The sequence below is a fragment of the Chrysochloris asiatica genome, unplaced genomic scaffold (assembly GCF_000296735.1).
Source record: "Chrysochloris asiatica unplaced genomic scaffold, ChrAsi1.0 scaffold00146, whole genome shotgun sequence".
NCBI classification, from domain to species: Eukaryota; Metazoa; Chordata; class Mammalia; order Afrosoricida; family Chrysochloridae; genus Chrysochloris; species Chrysochloris asiatica.
In genome coordinates this window covers 8,530,143-8,546,612 of record NW_006408664.1, presented here as the reverse complement: position 1 = coordinate 8,546,612, position 16,470 = coordinate 8,530,143, and the positions used below count along the sequence as shown (strand labels likewise).

The 16,470-nt window shown below is 40.2% G+C and overlaps 1 protein-coding gene across 1 annotated transcript; it reads left to right on the top strand.

Annotated features, from left to right (window-relative positions):
* The first annotated feature begins 9,090 nt into the window (after nucleotides 1–9,090).
* PRSS35 (protease, serine, 35) lies at nucleotides 9,091–10,332 on the top strand. The gene has a single exon (XM_006870655.1). It carries the CDS (start codon nucleotides 9,091–9,093, stop codon nucleotides 10,330–10,332), a length of 1,242 nt encoding a protein of 413 aa, XP_006870717.1.
* The last annotated feature ends 6,138 nt before the right edge of the window (nucleotides 10,333–16,470 follow it).

The following is a 16,470-nucleotide window of genomic DNA, read 5'->3' as shown; positions in this document are numbered from 1 at the left end:
ATTTGAAAGGTAGACAATGAATAAGTAAGACTAGAAAATTGATGCCTTGGAATTAGAGTGTTGGTGAAGACTATTAACTATACCATGGACTTCCAGAAGAATAAACAAATCCATCTTAGAAGAAGTACAACCATAAAACTCCTTAGAAGTGAGGATGTTGAGACCTCAGCTTCCATATTCAGGAAGGACCTGCTCCTGGAAAAGGACAACATGCTTGGTAAAGTATGTTGTTGTTGTTGTTGTTATTAAATGTCAAGTCGGTTGCAACCCATACCGACCATGTATAGGGTTTCTGAGGAGCCACTGGTGAGCTTGAATCAATGACATTGCAGTTCAAACCAACTTTGCAGTCAAGCGCATTAACCCACAGTGCCACCAGGACTCTGGTAAAGTATTGTTGTTGTTAAGTGCTATCAAGTCGATCTTGACCCATAGTGACCCTGTGTAGAGTTTCCAAGGAGCAGCTAGTGAGCTTGAACCGCCAACCTTGCAGTTCAAACGGCTTTTCAGTCTGGTGCATTAACCCACAGCGCCACATCCGGACTCCTGGTAAAGTATGGTGGTGGTGGTGGTTATGTGCCATGGAGTCGGTTCCGACTCACAGTGACCCTGTACAGGGTTTCTGAGGCTATAAATATTTACGGGAGCAGAAAGCTTCATCTTTTTCCAACGGAACAGCTGGTAGTTTCGAACTGCTGGACTTGAGGTTCGCAGCCTGATTCGTAATCACTATGCTACAGGTAAAGTATAGGGTTAGTGAAAAAGAGGAAGACCCTCAACAAGTTGGATTGACACAGTGGCTCCAACAATGGGCTCAAACAGCAAGGATTGTGAGGATGGTGCAGCACTGAGCAGTGCTTCATTCTGTTGTACATGGGTCATTATGAATGGGAACCTATTTGACAACACCTTCTCTAGTAGCATAGTGGTTACGAATCAGGCTGTGAACCTCAAGATCAGCAGTTCAAAACTACCAGCTGTTCCGCGGGAGAAAGATGAGGCTTTTTGCTCCCGTAAAGATTTACAGCCTCGGAAACCCTGGGTCATTATGAGTTGGAACTGACTCCACGGCACATAACAACAACAACAACAACATTGGAGTCCTGGTGTGGTGCTGTGGGTTAATGCATCAGACTGCAAAACCATTTGAACTGCAAAGTGGGTGGTTCAAGCTCACCAGCTGCTCCTCGGAAACCCTACACAGGGTTGCTATGGTTTGGAACTGACTCAATGGCACTTAACAACAACAACAACATTGAGTATGGCCTGTGCTCTGGGCATTGTGTTTATAACAAATGTAGAGATTAAAGTTCAAAGATATTATGTAACTGTCACAAAATCACACTGCTAATCAGAGGCAAGTTTAAGGCAAATTGGTTTGGCTTAAATTATATGGCATGATAATTGAAACACTCTAGTTCTTACTCTCCATTTTCATTACATCACTGACATTTCTATTTCCACATTGAAACACTATTCAAAGAACTGTGGTAGCACTATAGGATAAACACTGTACTGCTAATCACAGGTTTGACAGTTCAAACCCCCCAGCCACTCCTCAGTAGTCCGATGAGGCTTTCTGCTCCTGCTCATTATGAAGCAGAATCGACTCAATGGCAGTGGAGTTTTTTTTGTTATTTTTTTGGTATGATACCATTCAGTTTTTAACTGTCACTTCCATTCAATGCTTCAGTCAGGATCAACATTGAGTGAGTGCCTAAGGCACCTATAGTATGTATTCCCCTCTCCATCTGTTACCAATTTGTGAAGCTATTAAAGTTTTACAAATGGTCTCCAGAATATTCCATTTCTTTAATACTCACTGTTTCCTCTCACAATAATCTCTTGGTCTCCTACTTGTGACCTTTTGCCTAAACCACTGGTGGGAAACCTTTTTTTCTGCCAAAATTTGTAACATCATTTGTGGGCCATACAAAATTATCAACTTAAAAATTATCCCGCTGTATTTGGTCAAATATCTAATTAACTCACCCCTAAGCTGTTTGAATTGCAAACTTGGTAGTTCAAGCTCACCAGCAGCTCCTCAGAAACCCTTTACAGGGTAACTATGGGTTGGAACTGACTCAGTGGCACTTAACAACAATAACAATGTGACGGCTGGTGTCCTGGTGTCACACTGTGGCTTAATGAGCTGGCCTGCAAAGTCAGTTTGAGCCACAAGGTCGGCAGTTCAAGCTTACCAGCTGTTCCTTGGACACCCTATACAGGGTCGCTATGGATTGGACCTGATTCAACGGCACTTAACAACAACAACAACAATGTGATGGCTAGAACTGCGGTTGCCATTTCAGGACCAGAGCAATTGATTTCACAGGCAGTTCAAACCCACCAGCTGTTCTGTTGAAACTTTATTGCAGGGTTGCTATGAATAGGAACTGACTCAAGGGTACTTAACGATAACAACATATCACCTGTGGGCCAGACATTCCCCACCCCTGGAAACCATCATATAAGCAAGGATAGCACAGGTTTATTTGTGCTTACTTAGTAATCTGTAATGAACAGTTTTGGGTTACTCAGCTCTGAGTTTCTCTGCAGTTTCTCTGGTCTGGGCCAGCTATGATTTCTACTTGTTGTATGTCAGTCTTTATTGAGCTGATGGTGGGTGGAGGTTAAGAGAGGAGGGAAAATGGCCGATACGTATCTTCATATTTACTCATGTGTGTAAATGTCAGCATCAGCAGTGGTATTGGGAGGGGAAGATGGTTGTGATTGTTGTTGTTAAGTGCCACTGAGTCAATTCCATCCCATAGTGACCCCGTATAGGGTTTCCAAGGAGCGGCTGGTGAGCCTGAACTATCGACCTTGCAGTTCAAACCGACTTGGCAGTCAGGGCAGCCAAGTCCTGGTGCGGTGCTATTGGGTAAGCACTGGACAGGTCAGCAGTTCAAACTCACCAGCCACTAATTTGGAAACCCTATACAGGGTTGCTACAGGAGTCCTGGTGTGGCACTGTGGATTAATGCGCCAGACGCAAAGTCATTTGAACTACAAGGTCGGAGGTTCAAGCTCACCAGCTGCTCCTTGGAAACCCTATACAGGGTCGCTATGGGTCGGAACTGACTTGATGGCACTTAACAACAATACAGGGCTGCTATGAGTTGAAACCAACTGAATGGCACTTAGCAACTTAACAACAAGGTATTTTTTTTAAAAAAAATGTTTCTAAAATCATTGATGTGTCCTAGGATCCCTGGTGACACAAGCAGTTAAGCATTCAGTCGCTAACCAAAAGGTTGTTGGTTTGACCCCACCCAGAGGCTCTGCAGGACAAATGACTTGATGATCTGCTTCCATAAAGATTATAGGAAACACTGTCGGGTAGGTCAACTCTGTCACACTGGGTCGCTATAGCACCCAACAACAACATATCACAGAATAAGCTGAGGAGTTCCTGAACCCCATCAATTCCCCTGAAAGTGTTTGGTGGATTCATAAAAAATTACATCCCATAGCAACATAATGATACACATTAATTTGGACAACTGCCTCACTATGCATTACAAGTTGGGGGATAGTAGAAACAAAGGAAAAGAAAGGCATGGCTTAAGTATCACTTGACTGTCTGGTAGAGATAGTAATTCAGTATAGATCTTTAGATGGTAAGCCAGCATCCCCTTTTACATGTACAGAACCAGTAATTCATTTGAAATATTTAATATAGTGAATAATCATCGAATTTTTCATTGGTCCACTTTCTGTATCTAAGCAGAGTAAAGCAAAACAAAACCTGAGCTTCAGCATATAATTATATTATTTGTTGTTGTTGTTAAGTGCCATTGAGTCGATTCCAACCCATACTGACCCTGTATAGAGTTTCCAAGGACCAGCTAGTGAGCTTGAACCACCCACCTTGCAGTTCAAACGACTTTGCAGTCTGATGCATTAGCCCACACCAGGACACCATATCATAGTAAAATTCTATACACGCTAGATACACTCATTAAAAAGTTAGGTTTTTCTTTCACTATAGATTGCTCTGTTAGAGTAATTATTTTGACATTGACCCTATGTATTTAGGCTGAGGGCCTGATGCAGTTCCAGAATTCCTAATGTAGACCCAAGCTATAAATAAGACTCAGGGAATGCAATTCAAGTGTTCTGTGGCTGGGTAGTGTTTAATCACACTCACATTTAAAAGCAATGAGAAAAAAATACATTACAAAACCACAGATATGAATAATTAGGAAAACATCTATTTGGGAAGTCTCTAAAGTGAAGCTGTCCTTGAACAGCAACAATAAAAGCAAAGAAAAAGGGAGTTTGAAAGTGTGTTTGGAAATATTCTGAAGGAAAAATACTTGACTGTAAAATTGACTTTTTAGAAATTTAGAAGTGTTCTAGTTTTGGTTGCTGTGATTTGGTTTTAAATGATATTCATTCGCACATTCAGGAAAACAGCAGTTAAAAACAACATACTAATTAACTACTTATTGTACACTAAGCTCAGGGGGAATTCTTTATATATATCAGTCCCATTTAATCCCTATGAGGTAGAGATCACTGTTATATCCCCACTTTGAAGATCAGGAGACCACAATTTAGGTTAATTGAACTGCCCAAATTCATACCTAATGAGAGTCCTGGTGTGGCACTGTAGATTAATATGCTGGATCTCAAAGTTGGCTTGAACTACAAGGTTGGCTGTTCAAGCTCACCAGCCGCACCTTGAAAACTTTCTAAAGGGTTGCTATGGGTTGGAACCGACTTGATGGCACTTAACAACAAGTAGTAAAAATGGGACTTGCACTTGAGTTTTTTCACTACTTGGTTTGCACTCCTACCCACTATACTGGTATAGATACTGAACACTTATCAGCCATTACATTTCTATGAAATCATAAATGGAAACCCAAAAATGAGAAATATTAAGTCATCTCTTCTAGTTATGTATGTATGGCTATTTATATTAATAGACCGGGTACAGATGTAGAATCATAGAAGATTCACAAGTAAGAGCTCATTCACAGACACTGATACTCTTGTTTTCTCCTTAATTATTTTCCACTGTATTTGTCTCTGTGATTCTCAGTGTGTGGACTCTGAGTCATGATGGAGATCAATGACTGTAACCTCAGTTTCATTAACTAAAACTGAAGTTTCAAGTTTCAGATCCAAGTCATCTGGAAAAAGATAGTGAAAGTCACAATTAGAATGGACAGCAGCAAAAAGGGATGGACTGGGAAAGACAAGGGATTCATTTGCTGTTGAGTCAGTTCAGACTCATGGCAAACCCACGTGTGTCAGAGGAGAACTGTGCTCTAGAGGGGTTTGTTTCAATGGCTGTTTTTTCTAAAGTAGTTTACTAGGCCTTTCTTCAGAGGTGCCTCTGGATGAACTTGAACTGCCAACCTTTTGGTTAGCAGCTGAGCATGTGAACTGTTTGTACCACACAGGAACTCCATAAGGGACATTTATTATTATGAGTTCCTGTCAAGTAGGTTCTGACTCACAGGGACAGTAGGTTCAAAAAAAGAAAACACTGTCCCTGCACCATCCTCACAAATATTGTTACGTTTGAGCCCATTGTTGTTGCCACTGTATCAGTCCATCTTGTTGAGGGCCTTCCTCTTTTTTGCTGACCTTCTACTTTATCAAGCATGATGTCCTTCTTCAGGGACTGGTCCTTACTGACAATACATTCAAAGTATGAGAGCCAAAGTCTTGCCATCCCTGTAGCTTCCAAGAAACAATCTGGCTGGATTTTACCAAATGCCTCATTTCTTCTTTAGTCTCCCTTACTCATTGTCTGACTTTTGCATGCATATGAGGCAACTGAAAATACCATGGTTTCAGTCAGGTGCACCTTAATCCTCAAAGTGACAAGGGACATTATTAGACTTTTCAAAATACAGCTGCTTTTCCAACTAGGACAGTGCCTCTTTAGAGCAACGAGTTAGTGCTTTCTGGATGATGGACATATGTGGATGTATTCACCGAACTGTGAGTGGCTCTATCATTTATGTCACATTGACATTTTACCACAAGGCAAACTTAGAATTTCCAGAAAAAGTGCCCATAACCATTTGCCCAATTTTAAATTACAGGTCAAATTAGACACGCGAACTAAATCCATGTCCTCTTATTACTATGATTTTGAGGTCATATTACAAGACTCTGCCCATCCCATGCCCAAAGATAGATGTGGGCATGGCTGTTATTCCTCTGGTGCATGGCAACAGAGCTCTCTTGGTTCCCTACACAGGGCTGGAGAACCGGTGCCATCAAATAATCTGTAGCATCGTGTTGGAGGCATCACATAGAAGCCTACTGAACTTGACTTTTTGCCTCAGACATCTTATTAAACCACATATATGTAAGCTGGAGTCCTGGTGTAGCACTGTAGAGTAAGCATTGAACTGCTAACTGTGGTTCAAACTCACCAACTGCTCCTCAGAAACCCTCCACAGGGTCACTATGAGTTGGAACAGACTCAACAGCATAAAACAATCACAACCTATGTAAGTTATGTTTATTCTTTATTAAATGACTTAATCATTCAATATTAGCAGTTGCTAACCTAGGAAAGTTCTCCTGGTGTGGTGCTGTGGGTTAACATGCTGGAATGCAAGGTCATTTGAACTGCAAAGTCGGCAGTTCAAGCTCACCAGCTGCTAATTGGAAACCCTATACAGGGTCGCTATGGGTCAGAACTGACTGGATGGCACTTAAAAACAACAACCTAGGAAAGGGGTTCTGGCATGATACAGTAAGAAAAGCACTGGACTGCTAACTGCAAAGTAGGCCATTCAGAAACCCTATACGGGGTTACTATAGGTTGGAACTGACGCGACGGCACCTAACAACACTGATGAGAGAGAAAAAGGTTCCGAATTATTATTTTTTTTCTTTTACAAATATGAAGCTGACAGGTGTGCAGGTATCATCTGAAACTCGCTTATGAATTCTTCCCTGGAAAGACCTCTCTGTGTTGTTTGGCTCAAGTTGGTCCACCAGGTTCTTGGCTACTGCAGCCGTTTGCTAACTGTGGTGTGCATCAGAATCACCTGGTGGGCTGGTTAAAATACAGACAACCCTTCAGCAATTTCTGACTGAAGTGGGGCCTGAGAATTTGCATTTTAAACAAGTTCCTGGGTGATGGTGATGCTGGGCCAGTACCTGCAATCTCAGAACCACTGGTTCAGTATTTACATTTGTTTAGCACCCTAGATTTGGGCTCTTCCTCAGCCCGTACTGCTGTGAAGATGTTCACCTGAGCACTCACGCAGTGGGAAAACCACACCAGGCAGCCATTGCTTTGCACCAAGCATGGCTTAAATGGATTGTTCTTGCTGCTGCTGCGTCAATTTCAGCTCATAGTGACCCTGCATAGGGTTTCTGAGGCTGCAAATCTTGATGGGAGCAGAAAGCCTCATCTTTTTCGCATGGAGTCTATGGTGAATTGAAATTGTTGGCCTTCCAGTTAGCAGTGTTACATGTAACCCACTATGCTACCAGGACTCTTGTGTTTCAAGGAGTGTCTGCATTCATCAGAGATGACTTTTGCCTTTCGAGCCAATTTATAGGATCCTATGGATGTATCCTGGTCTGTGGGTCATTCCTAACATTCCTCTGTGGCTTGCTTTCCATGCCCCCCCACCCCCAAATCTTATCAGAACGTATTGAGAGTGAAAACATTGCAGGAATAACTGAGCCTTGAATTATCCCTGCTTTATAAAAAATGCAAATTATTTGCAAGCCTTGGTATTTTAACTGTTAGGAATGACTTAGATCATAGCTCACGAGTAAATGACACAGAAGTTGAAAATTGGTGCTTCAAAGAATGCTCCTTCCTAAAAACAAAAGACACACATACACAACAGCTGACAAACATCAGTTCTAATAAATCAATGTGTTTACAATGGGGCTTCCAAGGTTAGTGGAAAAAATGGAATGGAAAGGTAGTGTGTTTTTCCACGAACTTTTTGAAGCCCCTTTCTACATGCCAGTGAGCCTGTAGAAGCAGGAAAGAGTGAAAGAAGATATAAACATAAAAGGTATTATATAATTTATTAAGTACTGGCAACTTTATTTAAACACAAAAGCACCATTCTCAGATGATGAAACCAAGGTGAACGGATGCTATCTAACCATGGTCATGGTTTTCCAAGTGGCAAATCTAGAACCATACCATGTGCTCCAAAATGTTACAACTCATTTCAATGTACTGTAAAATCCCAAAATGAAGCATTTTCAAATGTTGTTTCACTTAGATGATGGATCCAATCACAACTGATGTTTGAGGGGGGAAGGGGGAACGCATGGCTCTGCTTATAAAAACCAAAGCAGGTCAACAACCAGTTTAACCCATTTATAACCTCTTCTGCTTTTTTGAACACTATTCAGTGTTTTACAGTACGCCTTTACATTAGCTTAACCTGTACACCCCAATTCAAAGAAATTTTGTATAGTCCAATAAATGTTTTTTGAGGTTTATATTCATTTACACTCTGTTGTTAAGTGCCACGGAGTTGGTTCCAACGCATAGTGATCCTGTACAGGGTTTCCAAGGCTGTAAATCTTTACAGGAGCAGAAAGCCTCATCTTTCTCCCACAGAACAGCTGGTAGTTTCAAATTGCTGACCTTGAGGTACGCAGCCTGATTCATAACCACTACGCTATCAGAGCTCCTTATTTACATTCTAGAGACAATGAATTTCTGAGCCTTGCTTTTCATGAGTTAGTGAGGGGAAAGAGTTCAGGATATTTGCTCCTCATTTTCTAAATCACCTGGAACTAAGATTCTAGGAAATGTAGGAAGGAAGAAAGTGTAGTGCAGGCAACAGAGGACCCCAGTGTGTTGTCCTGCCTTACTCTTCCAGTCACTGGAAGTCTGGGGAACTTCAGGTGAAGATGACAGGTGCAGGGAAGTGTGGGTGAAGAAAATTTATTTTCTCAAATAAATGTCAGTAAATATAAGTGAAAATGAGGACTCCTATTTGTGGTGAAAGTACATGTAGATTCAAGACCTAAATGAAATGAATGGGTAAGTAACATATTTAAAAAGTCAACCTTGTAAGCCTTCTCTTTCTTTCTTTTTTTTTTTTAAGGACAAGATAGAAGAACAAAATGACCAATATACTCTTTTGGCTGATACTTTTCACACCTGCATGGACTCTCATTGATGAATCTGAACTGGACCCGGATTTTATGTGGCACTTGAGAAAAATACCCCGGGTGGTCAATGAAAGGACTTCCTATCTGACCAGTCCCACCTTTGAGGCAGATGCTAAGATGGTGGTAAGCAGAGCGTGTGGCATCGAATGTCAGAAAGAACTCCCAGCCACCAACCTTTCGGAACTAGAGGATTCCCTTTCGTATGAGACAGTGTTTGAGAATGGCACTCGAACCTTGACCAGAGTGAAAGTTCAAGATTTGGTCCTTGAGCCGACTCAAAATTTCACTACGAATGGAGCATCTGTTAGGAGAAAGAGACAGGTATATGGCACAGACAGTAGGTTCAGCATCCTGGACAAAAGATTCTTAACTAATTTCCCTTTCAATACAGCTGTGAAGCTCTCCACTGGTTGCAGTGGTGTTCTGGTTTCCCCTAATCATGTTTTAACAGCTGCCCACTGTGTTCATGATGGAAAGGACTATATCAAAGGGAGTAGAAAGCTAAGGGTAGGATTGTTGAAGATGAGAAATAAAGGTAGTGGCAAGAAACATAGAGGTTCTAAGAGGAGCAGGAGAGAAGCTAATAGTGGCAATCGAAAGGAGGGCACTAAAGAGAATCTGAAGGAGCGAGGTGAGGTTGGAAGAAGAAGAAAAAAACTTGGTCGGGGTCAGAGAGTTGGTGAGGGGAGGCTCTCCTTCCAGTGGACTCGGGTCAAGAACACCCACATTCCAAAAGGATGGGCAAGAGGAAGGACGGGATATGCTGCCTTGGACTATGATTATGCTCTTCTAGAGCTGAAACGCGCTCACAAAAAGAAATACATGGAACTAGGGGTCAGTCCAACCCTCAAGAAGATGCCAGGTGGAATGATTCACTTCTCAGGATTTGATAATGACAGGGATGATCAGTTGGTCTACCGGTTTTGTAGTGTGTCTGATGAATCCAATGATCTCTTCTATCAATACTGTGATGCAGAGTCAGGCTCTACTGGCTCTGGGGTCTACCTGCGTCTGAAAGAACCAGACAAAAAAAGTTGGAAGCGCAAAATCATTGCTGTCTATTCAGGCCACCAGTGGGTGGATGTTCATGGTGTGCAGAAGGACTACAATGTGGCTGTACGCATCACGCCCCTCAAGTATGCTCAGATTTGCCTCTGGATTCATGGGAATGATGCCAATTGTACTTATGGCTAGCAGCAACCTGAAATGAGACAATGTATTACCCAAATTGCATAGAAATACAGATTTGATCGTTGTTGCAGTATCTCCTTCCCATAATCTTAGGGGATTAGGCCTGGACTTGAACCTATAAAAAGCACTTCAGCATTTTTACAAATCTATGCTCTCAAAATTAGTATTAGATTTATATACATCTAAAAACATTTTTAGGTTCAGATATTGGAACTTGAATGCCAAGTTTTGTTTACATGGTAATGTTTCCTTTCTGGAAAAATTTTTGTTTCCTTCTGAGTTTTTAAAATTTAGCTACTCTAATGCTTCAAACTAGTACTATAGTTAGTATGTGATTTTTAAATTGACTTATTCTCTGGGTCCTACTCTAAGAGGATCTTAATAGGAGGCATACTAAATATGAAACTGCATACAGAGAGGTAGAGAGTAATACGATTAGCATCCAATTCAAGATAATAATCGACATGCCACGTTTTCTCTGAGATGGGCCCATTCAGCTCATGCTCTCAGTGTTTATATTGAGCTGTTAGGTATGAGGAACTGCATTATTCCTTTTTTTGTGTGTAAGATTTATACATCAGAAGGAAGAAAAAACTTTAAACACCAAACAATTTCACAGTTTTAACAAACATCAAATGAAATGTATAATATTTAACAATTGATAGACATACTTTGTTATCTGACATCATTATAGTTTGAAAAAAGGGAAGCTTGCCATTTTAAGATCTTAAGTTTTTATTTAAATAATATCCAGAACTAGAACTTTTCATGTACGCATAGTAAAGATAGTAAAAAAGTTATGGATGATCATGTATTGAAAATCATATCATTTTATGTTACCCACCTCACTATGTGTACTGTGAGATTCTGTTTTTATAGACAAAAAATCTATAGTCTTCTAAAAAAGAGTCGTTGTTCCCCCCTCCCCCCAACAAACTTTCTTTATAGGCCATTGTTGTTGTTGTTAAGTGCCATCGAGTCGGTTCCGACCCATAGCGACCCTGCACAGGGTTTCCGAGGGTGTAAATCCTTACGGGAGTAGAAAGCCTCATCTTTCTCCCGCGGAGCGGCTGGTAGTTTCGAACCGCTGACCTTAAGGTTCGCAGTCCAATTCGTAACCACTACGCTACCAGAGCTATAGGCCATAGGCATATTATTTTGGCAAATTCTCTAGTGAGCAGTTTTAGATCAAATTTCCTAAAAATGAATATAATTTAGCAATATGATTTTTAAGAGAAGCTTCTGATAATTTTCACTGAGGACAAAGGCTGCACATCCACTCTATCTAGGATCATATAGCCCAGTGGCTGTCCTGGGGCAAAACGGAGTAGACATTCAGTAGACATTTCTTAAGTGTACAAGTATTTTCTGACTGAATATTAAAGGAGATTCATTCGTGGCATTATGCTTAATGTGTTTAGTGATTTGTAATTGAGTGTACCTTAAAGTTCAAAAATTTCAGGCCTGATTTCTGGAAGATTCTATGGCACACACATTCTCTTCTATGGTGGCTTAGGTAAGTCACCGATTTATACCGGAGATAAAAGTTATTTGAATTACTATTGTTTTTAAGAATAGGAAATTATACCCTTGGATATTTTATTAGGTAATAATAAAAATGATTTTGTGACTGGTGTCTGCAATAACTGAAATCCAATATAAGTACACATTGTTTTATAATGTGAATCTGTTCAAAATGATTCAATAAAATTTTTTTAAAAAGAAATTAGTTTTAACTCTTACTATATCTGTGTTTTATAGAATTTCCCATTTAGTGCTCGTTGTTGATGGTGTTAAGTGCCAACAAATCAGTTCCAACTCATAGCGACCCTATGTAGGACATCTGAGGATCAGTTGGTGGGTTTGAAATGCTGACCTTGTGGTTAGCCGCCCAGTGTTTTTCCTACAGCACCACACTGGGACTTAGAAAGTATTAAATTAACTGCATCATTTATAAAACATAATTCTACTGAATTCAAGCACATTTTTCATTGAGTAGTACTTTATCATTGTGGCTAATGTTTTGGTCCAATTTTGGGGGGGAGTGGTAGGTGAAACATCTTTACAATCAATGTAACCTATATTTTTTCAAGGTGAATTTAACACAACACACACACACACAGACACACACAGAGCTAAATGGATCTATCTATATTTCTGGAGAAAGACATCATTCTTATTAAAGTGTAGGGTCAAAGATAAAGAGGAAGACCCACCACAAGATGGATTAGCATAATAGTAGCAGCAATGGGCTCAAGCTTAGCAATGATTGTATGGACAGGGCAGAACCAGGCAGTGATTTGTTCTGTTGTCCATAAAGTCTCTATGAGTCGGAACTGACTTGATGGCAGTGAACAACAGCAACACATGGACATGGTATAGCTAAAAACACGGGCTTTTTTTATTGTTATTGTTTTTTCAGAACTGCCCATTAAGGAGTTACCTCTTCTCAGGTAAGCAGTTTATGGACATTCTGAGTAACCCCTGGAGTACCTGAGCCTTCTGGAAAGTAATGAGAAGCCCCTTCTAGTTCTTAGGCCCTTTACCTTACTAGTGACTTCCCTTTCATTAGTTGACAGAAATCAAGATTTTGAGATTGTTTTGCTTTACTTAGCATTTAACCAACTTTTACTGATCTAGGCTCCAGATCACAAAACAACATAATCCTCAGGATATAGATAAAAGGATGTACTTGTCCACAAAGAAGAAAAGTGGCAAGACATGGTATTTTTCTCCTCAAAACTACTTTACATGCATTAGTTATGAGAAAACTTTGCAGTTAAACAATTTTAGAAAATTCAACTTACAACTTTAAACAAATTTTTTTAAGAAAGAAATACTTCAAAAATGTTTATTATTTACTTTTTTTGTTCTGTTAAGAATCAGAATGTGCTTAGTGCCAATTTTCTGATGTCAAACCAAAGTACCACTTTATCAAGCCATTTATTAAAAAGAAAAGTGTGGTATTTTTGAGATAGAACTGAATTTAGTATTCTGCCCTGCACTTGGAACATTTACTTTAAAGGCCTCCTTTGTGGCCTGGGAGAATAAGCGAGACCATTGTGCCTAGCCAATGGGCAGTTGTGCCACATCATACAGCCCAGTACATGACCGCTGTGGCCTCCTGAGCACAGGCCCTTGGCAGTCGTTGCCCACACACAGCAGCACCTCTCTCCTGTAAATAGCGCTAAGTGAAAGGCTGGCTGTCAGTGATGCCATAGGGACCACCTTTTTAGGACTAGTAACTAAATGTCTCAATTTCTTAGACTAGATGAAACAAAATACTCTGTGGCTTTCCTATTTTGAAGAATTTAGATTTTTGTTTTGTTTTGGCTGAGATCATCTATAACTTTCAAACTGGGCTGCGCTTATAATATTTCGGTGGTTTTCCTTAGCCATAGTTCCTAAATTTGACTGACTTGCCAAGGAATTGTTTTGTAAATCTAGTTTCTAGGACCATGCCAAGACCTACCCTAGAATCTCTGAGGGTAGGGCCTAGAAATCGATATATAATAAAGTTTTCCAAATAAGGAAGATCGTAAAGGAATTGATGCCTTTGAGTTGTGGTGTTGGAGGAGAATACTGAAAGTGCCATGGACTGCCAAAAGAACCAATAGATCTGTTTTGGAAGAAGTGCAGCCAGAGTGCTCCTTGGAGGCCAGGATGGCTAAGCTTTGTCTCTCATACTTTGGACATATTGTCTGGAGGGAGCAGTCGCTGGAGAAGGATGTCATGCTGGGTAAGGTGGAGGGTCAGAGAAAAAGAGGATGACCCCCAACGAGATGGATTGGCCAGGTGGCATCATTGATGGCGTCAAGTGTGGCAGCGGTAGTGAGGTTGGCCCAGGATCGGACATTGTTTCGTTCTGCTGTGCACGGGGTTGCTATGAGTTGGTTTCGACTCGATGGCACCTGACAACAACAATGATGATTAGGCTTGTGAACCACTGTCTTTGCCTATATTTCCTAAAATAATTATTTTCCTCTCCATGACAGTTCATCATTTTCTCCTGGGTTAAATGTTTTCTCCACTTTATCTGCCTTTACATATTTTTTTCTCATAAACTTTCTGGTATATTTTGGGGAAGAAGATGTTATTGTTGTTATTAGGTGTCCTAGAATTGGTTCTGACCCTATGCACAACAGAACGAAACACTTCCTGATTCTGTGCCATCCTCACAATTGTGATGTTGCTGCCACTGTGTCAGCTCATCTTATTGGGGGTCTTCCTCTTTTTCAGGGATCCTTCACTTTATAAAGCATGATGCTCTTCTCCAGGCACAGTCCTTCCTGCCAACACGTATGAGAGGCAGAGTCTAACCTCTTTGCTTCCCAGCAGCATTCTGACTGCACTTCTTTCAAAGACAGATTTAATGTTGTTGTTTTTGGCAGTCTAATATTCTTTGTCAACACCATAACTCAAATGCATTGATTCTTCTAGTCTTCTTTATTCCTTTCACATGTATATGAGGTGATCTGTCTTTTTCTTCTAGGTTAAATGTTTTCTGTATTTTACTTGCCCTTACATATTTTTCTTCTCATAAACATCCTCATATACTTTAGAGAAAAAAGTGGTGGTAAAATTATCACATATAAAAATGATATCCTCTTCAATATTTTTATAAAATGAGAATACATTTTAGCATTGTCCCAATACTGCTTTACTATGGTAAACATTATTTAAATAAAAAATTCCTGAACACACTATTATGTGATCACTTTATAATCAACAACAGAATCTAGTCATATTTATTTCCTGGAAATTAGACATCTTTATTTGTTTTTCTACTCATAATTCACCCTATAAGATCAATTAAATATAGTTCAACAAAATTACTGAGTCCTGTGTTAGGAGGCTAGGATATGGCGTTATTTAAGATCTAGGTTCTTTCTTTTCTCAAAGAATTTACAATTAGTAAGGAACTTACCATTAGAATAGGGAGAAAAAGGTGAAGTATAAGGCACTAAAGAATATATATATAAGAGGCATCAACTCTATTAAGGTGATAAATATAATGAAAAGAAAGGTTATCTAGAGGAAATGACTCCTAGGTTGTGTTTTGAAGACTAAGCTGAAGTCCATTAGAAGACTGGGGGAGAGAAAGAGGATGCAAAGGTATGGAAGTGTACATGCGCATTTAGGGTTCAGTAAGTATTTGGGGATTGCTACTGTAGGATGTGCTAGGTGAGGAATGGGTAGACATACAGCTTCCAAACTAGGCTTGTTCCACACATCACTGAAGGCTTTGATTATCACACTACAGTGGTTAGCCTTTAACTTTTAGATGACAAGGAGGTGATGCAAGTTTTTTAAGCAGGATAAATGTGATAACATGGAAATTTTGAAAAAAGAAACCTGGTGGCAATGATTAGGTTGGATTAGGATTGAGTTGGGTCAGGAGTATACTGAAAGTAAAGAGTCTCTGCAGCGTTCAGTATGGGTTTCACAGGTACAACAATGGGCTCAAACTATGAGGATGGCATAGGACTGGGAAGCATTTCGTTCTGTTGTATATTGGAAACTGCTGTGAGTCAGAACTGACCCAGTGACACCTAGTAAAGGGGCTCGTGGAGCTGAATCAGGGGGATCCTGAGGATCTGTGCTAACGATGGCAGGGGAAAGGTGACTTATGAGACAGTCTGGAAACAGAATGCTCAATATACTTGGTGGTGGTTATGTGCCGTGGAGTAGGTTCCAACTCATAGTGACCCTGTACAGGGTTTCCGAGGTTGTAAATCTTTCCGGGAGCAGAAAGCCTCATCTTTCTTCCGCGGAACAGCTGGTAGTTTCAAACGGCTTACCTTAAGGTTTGCAGCCCAATTTGTAACCACTACGCTACTAGAGCTCCTTTCAATATACTTAGTGAATGTGAAAGAGACTAGTTGAGGATGTCATGTCTCACATGTCAAAAGCTTGAGATGGATGGATGGGGCTGGATAGATTGGTGAGATCACAAACCAAGGCAGAAAACTCAGCTTGAGGAAAGAGATAATGAGTTCAATGTTACACATGTTATGTTAAAGATTGTGGAATATTTACCAGTAAGGTTGATAATATACACAAAGAAAGCAGTAACAAGAAAATTAAATTTAAAAAAAGCATTATGCTATTCTATAGTGAACCAACCTATTAGTTAACAGA